Raw genomic sequence first — 16,281 nt, 5'->3', positions numbered from 1 at the left:
TCTTTCGCCCTTGTGTTTCTCTTTGTCCCATGTTCTTCCGCTTGTGTTGCTTCTTCCCCAGCCGCTGTGTTGCTTCTCCTTTTCTGCAACCCTCTCATCAATTTAATTTTTTTTAAAGAGATTTCACACTGCTTTTTATGATCCACCTCAGATTGGTTATTACAAATAAATTAATTTTTCAGGCATGCATGCTTGTTGAATATGTGCATGCCTATAAAGTGATGCATGGGCTTCATCTGTGTGATTTATTTTATAGCCATGCAGCACAGCAGCCACGATGTTGTACAGCACGGCAAAAAAACAGTGGGGAACCTAATAGATTTCATACCTGAGACTTATTGACATTGCCAGTGCTTGTTATGTTTCGCAATGTGGCTTAATTGTATTTTACTACGCATCACCTAAACCGAAGTGAAACACATGATGATTATATTCTGCAGTTCTGCTGCGCAAAAACCGGTTAAAGGCACCCGAACGCTATATATTTTGATTTTTCATTTTTTTTCTGTGGGTGTGACTTTCTATTTTTACCCCCAATCCATGCAGTCTTGAATCTGACGCTAATCGACCTTCCCGGTATCACCAAGGTGCCAGTGGGCGACCAGCCGGCAGACATTGAATACCAGATTAAGGAAATGATCCTTCAGTTTATCAGCCGCGAGAGCTGCCTGATCCTGGCCGTCACCCCTGCCAACAGTGACCTGGCCAACTCGGATGCCCTAAAGCTGGCAAAGGAGGTGGATCCTCAAGGTACGCTTCCGAGATCTAAGGTCCGCTTTTTCTTGCCATAAATGTAGACAGTCATGCTAACATGAGCTGAGGTTGGAAGGGCGTGTGTTTGTAGACTTTGTCTCTGTTTATTCATTGTCTTTAAAAAAAAATAATATTATTATTATTTTTATAAATTTGTGCATTCTTGTATCTCAGCTAGTTGTGTAGCAAAGTAGTTAAATTATGCTTTTTATGTTCTAAGCGGGTTCTGACTTTGCGAAACAGGTTAAAACAGCTTGTGTAATAGGATCCTAGCTTTCCCTTCCTTCAGTTGTAGTCTGGAACTTTGGATTCTGCTGGTAGAGCCTGTCCCAGAATAGGTGCAAATGGCAGAGAAAAGCAGTGATGTTTGACGGCCTTTCCTGTCAGTTTTCCTCCTTCCACTTTCCAAAGTGACACTCTTTAAGCAGCATGGAATATACTGCTATGTATTAGCAGTTAATATCATGGAAGAGAGCTTGCTGAACACTGACCTGGTGACCTCCACACCACGTGACCATTGAGATAACGTTCGAGCATGGCAGTTATTGACACACTCAAATAACGTAGAAGCACGAATGACAGCATGTTTAATTGTACTTGCTTAAACACATGGCTTGCCCATTATCTGTTCTCTAGGGTGTTTGGAATAGAAGGAGGAGGGGACCAAACATGTTGCGATTTTGGTCCTTTGAGAGAGCTGCATGTTCAAAATGGAGTTTTCCTTGAGCTACTTATGTATGTGAAAAGAGTGCATTTATAGAACGGTGTGTGAATCAAAACACGATGCATTGGATGAGTTGTGCGTTGGTCAGAATGAAGTGGAATTTGTGGTGGCTGTGCTTGGTTCAAAATGGAGATGCGTTAGCAGGGCTATGTTACTTACAACTTCCAAATCTTTATTGGGGGTCTAGTATAGGTGAAATGATAAATCTATGTAAGATCAGAATGGAGATGTATTTACAGAGCTGCGTTTGTGCCAGTATCAAGCTCTCTATTCAGAGCTGTGTGCCACAAAATGGTGGTACAATGTCAAAGCTGTATGGGACAAAATAGCAGCACTTTGTAGGGTTTTAGGGCGAAGGTGCCGGCAGTCCTGCATGGGTCAAAGTAAAGGTGCTTTGGTTGTAATATATGTGAGTTTTTGGATGTTTATTTTAACAGTATATAAATTAGAAAAGCATTACAGACGTGTTGTTTTACCTAGTACTTACATGAGCATCTCACTGTGTGGATGGGGTGCACTCAAAATGCATACATTGCGTTAGATTCCATTGTACTATTATGATATTGCATTCTCCTAGATACAAATAATCTCCCCCAATGAGCCACCAGCAGTAACATGCCTTTAGTTGGGATTGTTGAAAACCATGATGCACCATTATGACTTGCACTCATGCCGCAGCCCCTCAGGCCCCCATTTGTCTCCCACATTCAGGGCATCAGGGATACTGCACCTCTATTTCCATTTGTTCTGTTACCCCACTTGGGGCATCATCTTGCTCCTTTTTCCGTCATAAGCTGTATCATTGTGGACTACAGGAGTATGTCCTCCGTTCTCTCACCAATCCTAAAATCCTGCATTCTAACCTCCTAAGCCACCGACCATTCCACCAGATCCCATTCCGAGGACCCTGTAGTTGGCCGTTTCAACCTGATCCAGTTTATCCCCATCGGTCATTCTGCTAAAAGTAATCACAGCACAGCGAACCAGTGCTGCATTTTGATGCTTCTGGATTGTTGAATGTTGCCTACTTTACAGAGTGTAGGGGTTGCACTTATATGGATGTTTGTAATCCAAGACCTTCGCTGCACTAACCGTTTCCAGTACGCAGTGACCTCTTCGCCAGACCATACTATATATATATAATATGGCTTCCCACAATATTTTGAAGTTTAAAATTAAGCTGCCTTGACAACAGTGTATTGATCAAGATGGACTGTTTGACCCAGCTTTGTATAGACCAAAAGTGTAGTGCTTTGGTTAAAAAAAGAAACAAAGTGTGGTAGGTTCATTGGTAGAGCAGTGAAAGGGCCACAGTGAAGGTACATTGACAGAGCTGATGACACTTTAGTTACATTCTTTTTTTTATAGAGGAAGTGTGAAAAATGACATTTGAAATCTAGGCAAGGCAGTTGTCAGACAATAACTACTACCCTTCATATTCTGTAATGTAATAAGTTCCTCTGTAGACAATGCTCACTTAACTGCATAGCGAAAGAAGACAGAACCAGACGATGAGTTCAAAACGCAAGTGATTGCTTTTGTATATTTTTTTAGGTTTCTAGCACACCTGCTGTTTGTCCACTAATGTGGCAGAAAGCATGCTTTGCAATTAGACCAGTGTCCTACCCTGCCACACCAGAAACCTACAATGCATTCTCCTTTCTTCCATTCCACTGCTCACCTGAGCTTCCTTCTCTTGTTTCAGTCATCAATAATGTTGGATGTTTTGTTTTCAAGGGCATTGTTGAGTAGAAGAAGCATACTGCACCTTGGAAAATTGTCAGATGCATTGGCAAAATGCCCTTATGGCACCCAGAACCATCACCATATTCTCTAAACTTTGCGTAACTCTAACATACTATTTGTATAATGCCTACCTCACCCCAGCTAGACTGCATTGTGCAGGCTTCCTCTCTAAACCAACCTACCCCCATTGCGGTGAAGCCCCTGCTGACTTCTGTCATATGGTATGGGTGTGTCCTGCGGTCCAGAGGTTCTGGACAGCGGTGATGGGTGAGTTATTTGCAGTGGTCAATCAGTCAATCAGGGTTTGTCAAGCGCGGCTACTCACCCGTAAAAGTCTCAAGGCGCTGGGGGTGAGGGAGGTCGTGTAGCATCCATCATTGAGGTGGTTCTCCAAAAAGTCAATTCTTCAGTTCCTTCGTTAGGTTTAGGAGGGGGTGATCTGCCTGAGGTGGAGCAGGAGGGCGTTCCAGGCTGTGGCTGCGATGTGGGAGGAAGAGCGTCCCCCTGTTGTGTTCTAGATGCATGGTACTTCGGCGACGGAGAGCTAGGCTATTCATAGGGTCCTTTGGGGTACGTGGAGGTTGAGTCGCCTGTTCAGGTAGGCTGTTCCAGTGTCGGGGAGGGCTTTGTGCGAGTGGATGAGGATCTTGAAGGTGATTCTTTTCTCTGTTGGGAGCCAGTAAAGTGTGCACAGATGTTGAGAGATGTGGCAGTGTCACAGCAGGTCAAGGACCAGTCTGGTGGCGGCGTTCTGGCTGTTCTGTAGTTTGGGGGTGAGTTTCTTGTTGATCCCGGCGTAGAGCGCGTTGCCGTAGTCCAGTCTGCTCGTGATGAGGGCGTGTGTGACGGTCTTTCTGTGTTTGAGGGAGATCCATTTGAAGGTCTTGCGTAGGAGACGGAGGGTGCGGAAGCAGGTGGATGTGACTGATCTGATTTGGTGGTCCATGTTGAATCTGGAGTCCAGGATGATCCTGAGGTTTTGGGCTTGGTTCGTGGGGGTGGGTGGGCTTACGAGGGAGGGTTGCCACCAGGAGTCGTTCCACGCGTCAGGTTGGGAGCACATGATGAGCACTTCTGATTTGTTCGCGTTGAGTTGAAGGCAGCTGTTTTTCATCCAGTTGGCGACTGCTCCCATGCCTTCTTGGAAGTTGTATCTGGCTGTGTTTGATTTGTTGGATAGGGAGAGGATGAGTTAAGTGTCGTCGGCGTAGGAGACAATGTTGATTCCGTAGCTGACCATGGCAGCCAGCGGGGACATGCAGACGTTGAACAGAGTAGGGCTGAGGGAGGAGCCCTGGGGAGCTCCAATGGTGGTAGGTGTGGGGTCCGAGAGGAAGGGGGAAGAGTCTTACTCATTGGGTTCTGCCGGAGAGGAAGGCCTGGATCCAGTCGAGGGCCTTGTCTATGATGCCGCCTTCGTGAAGTCTGCGTATCAGGGTGTGGTGGGAGACTGTGTTGAAGGCTGCTGATAGATATAGCAGGATGAGTGCCGCCGTCTCACCCTTGTTAAGCAGGGAGCGGATGCTGTCGGTTGCTGCCAGGAGGGCTATTTCGTGCTACGTTTTTTTTTTTCTGAATCCGGATTGGGAGGCGTCGAGGATGTTGTGGTCTTCTAGAAAAAGTGGTGAGTTAGCTGTTGATGGCTTTCTCGATGACTCTCACTGGAAATGGGAGCAGGTAGATGGGCCTGAAGTTTTTGAGGTGGGTGGTGTCTGCAGAGGGTTTCTTGAGGAGGGGGTTGATCTCGGCGTGTTTGCAGTAGTCAGGGAAGGAGGCGACAGCAAGACAGCGGTTGATGGTGAGGTGGATCTTGGGGGCGATGTTTTCAGCAGCTCTGTTGAAGATGTGGTGGGGACATGGGTCTGTGGATGCCCTAGTGTGTATATACGTCATAGACTTCAGAGTGTCTTCGGTGGTGAGTGGGGGAGGGGTCAAGTTGGTGATTGTTGGTTTCCGGTTCCGGTAGATGGGGTTCTGTGTGTGGGTTGTTTTTGTTGAAGCTGTCATAGATGGTCTTGATTTTGTGGTGGAAGTAAGTGTTGAGTTTGTCGCAGAGATTCTGTGAGGGTGGGATGTCAGTTGTTTCACTGTTGGGGTCGGCGAACCCCTTGCTGTTGTGTGCATGTGAGGAGATTCTATTTTGTTTTGCTTTCTTTTTGGTGCTTCTGATGAGTTGGTGGTGGCGGCTCTGAAGTTGTTTTGGCCTTCTGTGGATTTGGTGTTTCTCCAGATTTGTTAGAGGCGACAACAAGTGTGTCTGGATTCTGAGTTCTGCGGTGAACCAGCTGGCTTTCTTGACATGGTTGCTGTTGTTCTTCTTGAGGGGGGCTGTGTTGTTGGTGCAGTCGGCGATCCATTTGTGAAAGGTGCGTTGTGCGGTGTTCGGGTTGTCCTTTTGTATGATGGAGGGGATGTGTACGGTGAGCTGGTCGTCAGTGATTCTTGCCCAGCTTCTGCGAGATGGTTGATGCTGGGGGTCTGAGGACGGTGGGTGTGTTGAAGGTGAAGTGGATGCATCGATGGTTTCTCCATGGAAGTTCGGAGGTGTGGCTGAAGGTGATGGATGTTCCTGTTGTGAAGATGGGGTCGAGGGTGTGTCTTGCTGAGTATGTTGTTTCCGTAACGATCTGTCAGAGCTCTATGCTGTGGAGGTTGTCTAGGAGGGATACGGTGTTGGGGTCTTGTAGGTTGTCAGGTGGAAGTTGAGGTCTCCCAGCGGGGTATAGTTGGTGGCTGCGATGGCTTGTGCTGTGATGCAGTCAGTCGGAGAAGGGTGCGCGGGGTCCTTGAGGGTGGTTGTTGAACTGGTCTGAAGTTTGAAATGGAGGTCTCCATCAGGCTTGTGAGGTCTTTGGAGTGTGTGCTCAGGCAGATGTTGGACTTGTGGACGATGGCGTAATGTGCAATTCCCCCCCCCCCCCCCTTCCCACTCCCCCCCCTCCAGTGGGGCTGCTGGGGCAGTCCTTTCGGGTGATCTTGTATCTTTGGGGAATGGCGATGGCAATGTCCTTGTCTGGGATGGTGTTGGTCCAGGTCTCAAAGCGATGTCCGGGTGGTAATGGAGGTCCCAGATTTGGGTGTTGTGTTTATGGAAGGAGTGGATGTTGAGGATGCATTTCAGGGTCTTCGTTTTGTTGCGGGTGGGTTGTGCCGGGTCCAAGGTCTTGGAGGCAGCTGAAGGGTCTGTGGATGCCAGTTGGAAATAAGAGCTTGCAGCTGTTGTTGCTTCCTGGGCTGCGTGCGTGGAGTGCTGCTGGCGTGTAGATGTGGCGGGCGGGCGGCAGGTCCAGGGGTCCTGGCGCTGGTCACGGATGGGCACAGACTGGCTTGCCCTTTGCACGCCAGCAGCACGGCTGCACAGCGGCCGCCATTATGTAGGGAGAGGGGGAAAGGCGAGGACAGCTGGGAGGCGGGAGCAGGAAAACTATGCGAAAATGGGGGTGGTGCCGCGGGGGCAGCAGCGGCGGGGAGGGGGAAGTGAGAAAGTGGAAAAAATAAGAGAAATAAGAAAAATAAGGGTGGAAGCGAGAAAAAAGCAGAGAAAAGATGGAAAAGTTCAGAAATGGAAAAAGGCACAAAACGGCAGCCTAGCAGAAGAGCAGAGCTCTCCCACTAGACACCAGGGATGAGGCGCAGGCAGGAGTCTGCGGATAGCGGAGGGTCTCGAGCTCCTGACTGGGGTCAGTTCAATCAGACACGGGCTGCCCTTGATGGAGGAGCTGCACGAAGGAAGAGCAGTTCACTGACAAGTGGTAGGGTGGGAACTCCCCCTTTTACCTTTGATGCTTTTATTGGGAGTCCTTGAGGGCTCTGGGGGTACGATGGCCGACAGGACGTTCCTGGGCACAGCACTAATGGTTGCCAAGCATGACATAGCAGCTAGCGGAGAACTTCCTCCTCCTACAATATCCCAGTGGTGCAGGTGGGTGGATTGGGGTTCCCAACAAGAGAAGCCAGTCTATGAGGCCCGTGGCTGCCCCCACAAACATAACTGGGTCCGGGGGAAAATGGCTTGGTCAACTGTCTTGAGATCTTGCGAGGGGTAGAAATATAGTGATTACGTGGCTATTGTTTTGTGTCAATCGACAGCGCCTAGACCTAGACCAGTATGTCTTATTTTATTTGCTGGGACAATTCAATAATATTTGGTTATCTAAAAAAAGAAAATTGTCAGGTGCACTATGCACTGCTGGTAACTAATTTATTGGAACGTTTGATCATTTGTAATACTGGAACACCCGATAAGTCTGCTAACCAAGAGGAGTCTCTAAACCAAGTCCTGAAAAGGCATCCTCTCTAGGAACCTGTCATCTAACGTGCCTAATAAAATAATTGATTAGGAACAATACTTAGCTAGTGTCAAGAAGTTCTAGTAATGTGTTACTCGGTCATGTACTCATATTTGTCCCAAATTCCAGTCAGGCTCCTCAGTCTCTTGGACGTATTGGACTGCAAATACCAGTTTTGATCCATTAAATAGAAAATACAAGTTTTAAAAAGATGTCTAACATGGAAACACAAATATAGCAGCAAATGAAGTTCCCATTTACTCTGGAACCATGTAATAAAAAATTACCCTACACCTTCAAGTATCTCCTGAGACTGAGATTGGGTTGTCCCACCGTGCTCAGCTGGTTTGGTTGGGTTTGGGCCGGTTTTTGTGCTCACAGAACAAGTATTCCAAAATACTGATATTTTTTCCAAAGGTTTTTTTTTTTTTTTTTTAACTTTAAACTCAGTTTTCCTATAGTTTCTTTCCACTCACTCAACGCTGAAGGATATTATCTTGGCTTTCCAGACACTTTTTTTTCTTGAGGCACACTTTTTTTTTTTCATTCCCTGCATGTGGTTTTCCACCTTTCAGTTTTCTCTGAGAATTTCTTCAATTTTTGTCATGTCTTTCATGTGGCAATAAGATGTTAAAGAACCATGATCACGTTTTGTGTGGTATTCCTTTCAGAGTAGCACTATAAATGGATTCAGTAGCTCCCGTATGACATACACAGGGAGTTCAGCCACTGGGGAGAAACTGGCAGGCACTTCTCTCCTGTTTCTATACTGTCCTATTACATACAGGAACATGGGTGACTTCTGCCTCTTCCATAGCTGAAGGGTCAGTCAGAAAAGAACAATTTCCCTCGGGCTTAATTTCAACTAGCAATACCTAAACTATTCCAAAATAGACAATAGGTAAAAAAGATCTACAGACTATCCATCACAAATATATTTACACCAAAACATGTGGCACAACATAGTCTACACCTATGACTACAATCTGATTGATTTGCTATAGGACTAAGTGGAACTACCCCGTCAACCCTCTATCTGTTGAAGACTTTGTTAATCTGATCTGACCCAGAGATCTTTTTGACGTTCAGGATATCTCTGAAGAACAGAGTGTAACATTCTGTGATCTTGAGCTGGAGAATGCACTCCACAACTTTGAGACTCGTATCTAGCAGCGGAGTCAGAGCATAATCGCCAGGATCTTGAGAACAAATAAGTGAGGTTATGTTTCCCATTTGGCTATTGAAGGATGAACCACAACTTCATCTTCCTCTACAGATAACATGCCTGACACACTGAATGTTGACACTTTATCAGATCTTCCAACAACTACACTAAGAAGGACTAGGTGTGTGTCATAGACTCTTAGGATGTGTTTTTTCTCATCTCCAGTAGAAGAGTCACAGACACTTTTTAAGAAACCAGGATTACTTCGAATTATTATCAAAACAAAATTCTCTGGTTCAGGCTGAAGTCAGTTCCTTGTGCGTTCTCAAAGTAAATGACAGTCTCATTCTTTTGTTTTGCTAAAGAAAGTTTAATCTACCTATACCTAGACAACTTCCTGATCAAAGGAAAATTATTCCTTGACTCACAGATGGATCTTTAGATCAGCACAGTTGGTCCATGCTTATACCCGTACAAGGCTGATTCACTGTGGCCCTGGAGTTTGTAAATGCAACACTGTTTCCTTCAGAGGAGAGACTGTTGATATGCCAGCACAAATGTCATCTCATCTCCTCACCATCAGAAATTCCGATAATTCTTTTCTGTTCTAAGCTTGGTGGCCACCTGCATTTTGCTGGTTCTAAATGCCAGGTGCCACATGAAGTCTTTTTAGGAGTGCCTTGAACAACAGTGGATTCAGAGTAACTTCATCTTGTTCAATCATGCAGCACTCTTGGGTTGTCCACAAGAAAAAATTATGTAGTGAGGAGTCCCTTTGCAACAACCCCTGGGAGGTAATACCATCATGATGGATCCTTCTTTAGTGAGTTTAATGGCTTGAATTGAAGATATGTTACCAAGGGTAAATGGCCATTGACAGAACAATATCATATCAACATATGGGAGTTCTTCCTTCGCCAGGCACATAATGCAGCCCTAATGCACTGGCTGAACATTGGGGAGGTACGAGATCCAGAATGCTCACAAGGGACATTGAAGTAGTATGGTAATGGCTTTTGTCAAGTAATATCTGTATTGCTGTCCTGTCTTCCTATACTTTAGTACTTAAAGTAGCTCAAGTGCGTATTAAGTCCAAGTGCTCTCTGACATCTTATCCTCTTGGGGCACGCCAGAAATAGGCTTATTCACCACAGCAAAATGCCATCTCCATTCGCCTAGAGCCTTTATCCTTTGAGAAACCCCTTTTCATAGATTAATCAACAACGTTTCTTTAAGCCTTTGCCCTGTGTCCACTGCTTTCAAAAGTTATATCCTTTTACCTGCAGTGCAAGCTGAGAATGAGACTCATTCCTCCATACGGGTCCTGTTAGTAACAGTATCTCGATCTTCACCTGTCCATCTTACCTCCAAAGAGGCAGGCTGAATATTCTAACCGAGATGTCAGGCAGAATTCACCATTTCTGATTTTAACTGTCTGGTTCCTGAGTACCAAAGGTAAAGACTTGTGAACCTTCCAGATGACTATATAAGCATCCTAAAGGAATCAAATCAGTCCTCTAGAGAGATGTTTGTATGCTTTTGCATGGAAGTGGTTTTGCATCTGTTGTATAGAGAACTTGCCAGGAAGAAACTGTACGTCCTTGCCTTTTATACTTTGCTAAATACGCTTTAAATTTACATTGAGGTACATTCAGCTATTACATCAATGACTTAATGACACATTTTCCTATTACAGACCTCTTCAAATCAGCCACTTGGAGAACTGTGGTGCCCTTTTCCCAAACATTACTGCATTGAAACTCATTCAAGGGCAGATACCCTGTTCTGGCAAGTTGTTTTATGTGATCTATTCACAGAGTACACTTTTTTTCCTCATCAGCAGTCACAAACCTGGTTGGGGAAACTAGTTTTTCTGTTCAGTTATTTGAGTATCAGAGGGGCTACCAAGGCTGAGAAAGAATGTTACTTGTAATCCTATTTCTATATCATGGATACTTTCTCTGAATTCATAAACGTTCCTTTCTTTCCCCAGGAACAACAAACATAGAGGGGGTATATTAAATTATTTCTTAATCTGACTTCCACAAAACAACTCTCTCATAGTCACTACTATCTATGATGGCTCACGTAGATTCCTGGTGATTCCTTAAGGTGCAAAATCATATTTTACAAAGTTATTCCAGTGGGAGGAACCCAGTGCTCTCACATTATGTTTTACTTTCTACTGTTTTGTTTTCAAATGTTTTGTTTTAAGTCTTATGTATCTTACAGAATGATTTGGCTTATTGCCACTTAATGGTTAGTTTTAACTGTAGATTTCTCACCTTTAACATACCCCCCATGCACCAGACTGGATCCAGAAGTTTTTACAGCAGTGCTTCTGCACGCAGCTAGGTGGTGCTGTGTGGCTCTGTGTTGATTTTGTTCTGCCCCAGAAGTGAGGCAGCAGAGTCTCAATTAAGTGCTGGCTTGTAGCGTCTACATAATTTTCTTTCTTTCTGCACCTTCGAACTCTGATCTGAAGCTCTGCTCCCTTTTTCATTGGTTGACTAAATCTTCAAAATTGCATTTCCAGTGTGCAAAGGAACATTGTCACCATCAATGATCTTATGGTTCAAACTGGGCCGGGACTGCTGGAAACAGATGTTGTTGAAGGGACCCCATAAATGCGTCTTTGGTGTTTGGATTCGGGGAACAACTTAGTCATGCAAATAATAAGCCCACATGCACCTAAAGACTATAAGGAAACATGTGTGTTGTCAAACATTGAAAGAAGTCCCAGAATAGCCCTGTTCATGTCAGGGGTGCTTTTGAGGCCAGTCCTGCAACAAATATTCACAGTCAAAGTTGAAGGAAAAACAAAAGAAGCAGGACTCTACCCTGTCCCTTCCCTCTGTCAAAAAAGAAGTTACAAGGACATCAGAGGACTAATAGATCCTGATATCGGATTGAGGAGGTGATTATGCAACTGATCCTGATGTTCCCCAATTTTAAGAGGCCATCCTGCCTATTTATGGCACTCCTGTGTCTCCCTCTTGCAAGCCTTTGGGCCCCAAGTATCCACAGGGTCCTCCAGTCATGGTACCGCTGGCTGATCCATCCTCTGAGTCCCCAGAACCCGTTTCTGGTTCTGCAGTAACTTGGTGCCAGCTGCCATTCCTGCTTCAAGACTTGCTCAGGTTCCTTTATCATCTTCGATCTTGCCAGCGCTGGATATCAATCCCCGCCAATTCCGGTGTATGACTCTGAGCCACTCTCTTGACCCTGACTGAAGTTGTCTTTTGACTCAACTCCAGCACATCTGGTTCCCCTACTTTCTGATTCAGACCAAAGGCTTCCTTTGCCACAGAGACCTTCTTAGAGGTTCCATCATCTTTTGGCTTGGATTCTGACCATAGTCTACCTCCACCTTATGATGATAATAATGGAGATGATGGGGATAATTTGTCTCCATAGTTCAATGACAAGTCTCTATATGAACTTACAGGAACCCAGTGGGCTTGATATTTTTCCTGATACAGGGTTGATTTTGCTCCCTTCGGAGGTGAAGGCTTCATTTGCCCTAGTGAATAGATAGAGCTACAGTTTCATTCTGTTGAAGTCGAGACAAATGTCCTTTCGGAGGATTTGTGCTCTTGGCTAGCCCTTGTTTCGTTTAATGAAGCCCTAACTGACACTGTCATTGGCACTTTGGCTAGGCTTTGCTCTTGCCCACTGGGAAACAGGCAGGTAGCCAGGCGCAACAAACGGGCACTTGTTGACCCAGAGTTTCTTGCACAGCACCCTACTTATAAGGGTTTGGTGGTCTACGCTACCACATTCCTGTGTGTGCTACCATTGTGTTGGCATCCAGAATACCTATTCTTGACCTATGTCAAGCTGAAACATGGGTGTCGGTGCACATGTTCACGAAGCACTGCTGCCTTGACACAGTGTTCAAACGGAAGGGCATTTCACCTATTCAGTCCTGCAAGGCTTTTGGGTTTGTGCCCACTCCACAGATCCTGCAGTTTAGGAGGTACTGCTTTGGTATATATTTATAATGATGAGAAATCCTAATACATTCCCCACAGCTCCTCAAGACAAGTAGTTTAATAAAACGCTAAACAATACTAAAAGGCAACAGAATACCAAACCACGCTGTACATGCAAGTGAATCGCCTGCTTACAAGGCACCCTAAAAATAGCCTTCATAAACCTCAGTGTAAAACATGCATTTTTCACATCGTCATAATCTGCAACACCAGATTTATATATATATATATATATATATATATATATATATATATATATATATATATATGTATGTATATGTATGATGGCATGTGTAGCTGCAGATACATATGCTGTGCACTGTTCCTGCCATCTAGTGTTGGGCTCGGAGTGTTACAAGTTGTTTTTCTTTGAAGAAGTCTTTTCAAGTCACGGGACCAAGTGACTCCTCCCTTTCTGCTCCATTGCGCATGGGCATCGACTCCATCTTAGATTGTTTTCTTTCCGCCATCGGGTTCGGACGTGTTCCTCTTCGCTCCGTGATTCGAATCGGGAAAAGAATAAAAATCATCAAAGTGTCGGTATTGTTTGCGATCGGGAAACATCTTCCATCGACACTGACGAGACAGCCGTTTCGGTGGCCCTTCGGGGTTTCCGCGCCCAGGCGAGGCCTGGTCGGCCCCACCACAGAGGTCTTCGAGGCCTAATGGACCAGACCCCTTTCCGATTCGGTCCGAAGTGCCACGCTAAGTATCCATATACAGAGCAGCATCAGGTCTGTAATCTGTGTCTGTCACCGGAGCACAGAGAAGATACTTGCGAGGCCTGCAAGTCCTTTCGATCAAAAAAGACCTTGAGAGATCGGGCGAGGCGGATGCAGATGGCGTCGAAATCTTCGGAACACCTCGACGTCGAAGAGGAGGAGATGGCTATCACCATCCATGGATCGGACTCGGATGACTCCAGAGATCGACCGCCTACAGCAGGCCAACAAGTGAGTATGCCTGCCCCAACCCAACAGTCAACTGAAAAAACATAAGGACTCAGGACGCCACTGCCTGAAGGCCATGGCTCGACCCATAAAAAACAAAGCGGTGACCAAGCAACACCTTCGGCACCGAAGAAGGCCAAAATCGTGCCAAAGTCATCCGACTCGAGCTGAGAACCCGGCGTCGAAAAATCTCTACATCACCTTGTCGAATCGACTGAGCCTCTCAGAGCCGAGGCCATCCATCACCATGGGCATTTCGGTGCCCAAAAAAAACTCTTACACAGAGGAACATGGGCTCTCTAAACAGCTAAAGGAGAGGCACAGATTTGAAGAGGAGCTTCAAATTGAAGAGTTTGACCAAACGCAGGCACGGATACAGATCCATAAGGATACTGGAAAGATCCAAACTGCCCCTCCTCTCAAATTCAAGAGAAGGCTGGCTTTCCGACCACAATCAGAGACTGAGATTGATCAGCCAAGAGCTAAAGTGGCTAGGGAGAAATCACCAACTCGCCATTTTTCGCCAGAAATTTCTCCACCGCATTCACCACAAAGGACAGGGTCACCAATTGGCACACCCACTGCACAGTCACCCACACATACTGTGCAGTCGCAAGATGATGTAGACCCTTGGGACTGCTACGATCCCCCTGTCTCGAACAATAGCCCTGAGTGCTACCCCTCAAAACCATCCCCACCGGAGAGGATGGCACCTCATACACCCAAGTCTTGGCCAGAGCTGCTGCATTCCATAATGTCAGTATGTATTCAGAGCCATTAGAGGATGACTTCCTCTTTAATACCCTGGCCTCCATGCACGCCTCATACCAGAGCCTGCCTATGCTACCAGGCATGCTTAAACATGCTCAGCAAGTTTTTCAAGAGCCAGTAAAAGGAAGAGCCATCACACAGTGGGTGGAAAAAAAGTACAAACAACCCCGTCGGTCCCAGTGTTCATCACCCAAGAGCTGCCACCGGACTCTGTAGTGGCTGGTGCTGCAAGGAAAAGAGCCAACTCACAATCATCGGGAGATGCACCACCTCCGGATAAAGAGAGTCGCAAATTTGACGTAGCTGGAAAAGGAGTGGCGTCACAAGCTGCCAACCAGTGGCGTATCGCGAATTCACAAGCCCTCCTCGCCCGTTATGACCGAGCTCACTGGGACGAGATGAGTGATATCATCCAGCATCTCCCTAAAGAATATCAAAAACAGGCTCAACAGGTGGTAGAGGAAAGGCAAGCAATATCTAACAATCAGATTTGTTCGGCATTGGACTCCGCTGATACTGCCGCAAGATCTGTGAACACAGCTGTCACAATTAGGCGACACGCTTGGCTGAGGACTTCAGGGTTCAAACCTGAGATACAGCAGACAGTATTGAACATGCCATTTAACCAGCAGCAACTGTTTGGGCCACAAGTGGACACAGCCATCGAAAAGATGAAGAAAGACACTGACACGGCCAAAGCCATGGGCGCGCTCTACTTGTCCCAGTATAGGGGGACATTCAGGAAACCGCAATTTAGGGGAGGTTTCAGACACCAAACTTCAGAGGCATCCACCTGTCAGGCAAAACCCACCTACCAATCCCAATATCAGAGAGGGGGGTTTCGGGGCTCATTCAGGGGACAATTCCCAAGATCAAGGGGAAAGTTTCATCCCACCAAGCAGGCCACTAACAACAAACAATGACTTCACTGTCACCCTTCCCCAACACACATCACCAGTAGGGGGAAGACTAACATTTTACCACAAACATTGGTCGGACATAACCACGGACACATGGGTCCTATCAATTATCCAACATGGTTACTGCAGGGAATTCACACATTTCCCTCCAGATATTCCCCCAAGAGCGCACAACCTGTCGGCACAACATCTAGACATGTTACAAATAGAGGTACAAGCACTATTAACAAAACAAGCCATAGAACTAGTACCTCACCAACAAAAAGGAACAGGGGTTTATTCCCCATATATTTCCTTATTCCCAAAAAGGACAAAACACTAAGACCAATTTTAGATCTCAGAACTTTAAACCTTTTCATCAAATCAGAACACTTTCACATGGTCACACTACAAGATGTAGTCCCCTTACTAAAACACAAAGAATACATGACAACACTGGATCTAAAAGATGCGTATTTCCATATACCCATCCATGCATCTCACAGAAAATACCTCCGGTTTGTCATACAGGACAAACATTACCAATTCAAGGTACTACCCTTAGGGATAACAGCACCCAGAGTATTTACAAAATGCCTCGCTGAAGTAGCAGCTCATATAAGGAGACATCACATGCACGTATTCCCATATCTCGACGATTGGCTAATAAAAGCCAACACACAACATCGTTGTCAAAATCACACGCAGTATGTAATAGATACCCTACACAGACTAGGTTTCTGTATAAATTATCTCACTTGCAACCATCCCAACTACAACAATACTTGAGAGCAACACTCAACACACAAAGAGCAATTGCCACTCCAAGCCCGCAAAGAGTTCAATCATTCCAAACCATGGTGTCAAACATACAACCAAATCAGAACTACACAGTCAGATTTGTCATGCAACTCCTAGGCATGATGGCACCATGCATCGCTATTGTCCCAAACGTGTGGCTACACATGCAGCCCTTACAGCAGTGCCTT

General features: G+C 45.7%; 1 protein-coding gene across 4 annotated transcripts in view; it reads left to right on the top strand.

Annotated features, from left to right (window-relative positions):
* DNM2 (dynamin 2) overlaps positions 1–16,281 on the top strand; it is a 658,491-nt gene that overhangs the window by 137,129 nt on the left and 505,081 nt on the right. For all 4 annotated transcript variants that reach the window (XM_069231533.1, XM_069231530.1, XM_069231531.1 and 1 more), the window contains exon 4: positions 547–750. In XM_069231533.1, the coding sequence (XP_069087634.1) occupies positions 547–750 (204 nt within the window). The remainder of the gene's footprint in view (positions 1–546; positions 751–16,281) is intronic.

The sequence above is a fragment of the Pleurodeles waltl genome, chromosome 4_2 (genome assembly GCF_031143425.1).
Source record: "Pleurodeles waltl isolate 20211129_DDA chromosome 4_2, aPleWal1.hap1.20221129, whole genome shotgun sequence".
NCBI lineage: Eukaryota > Metazoa > Chordata > Amphibia > Caudata > Salamandridae > Pleurodeles > Pleurodeles waltl.
This window is presented reverse-complemented; position numbering and strand designations above follow the sequence as displayed.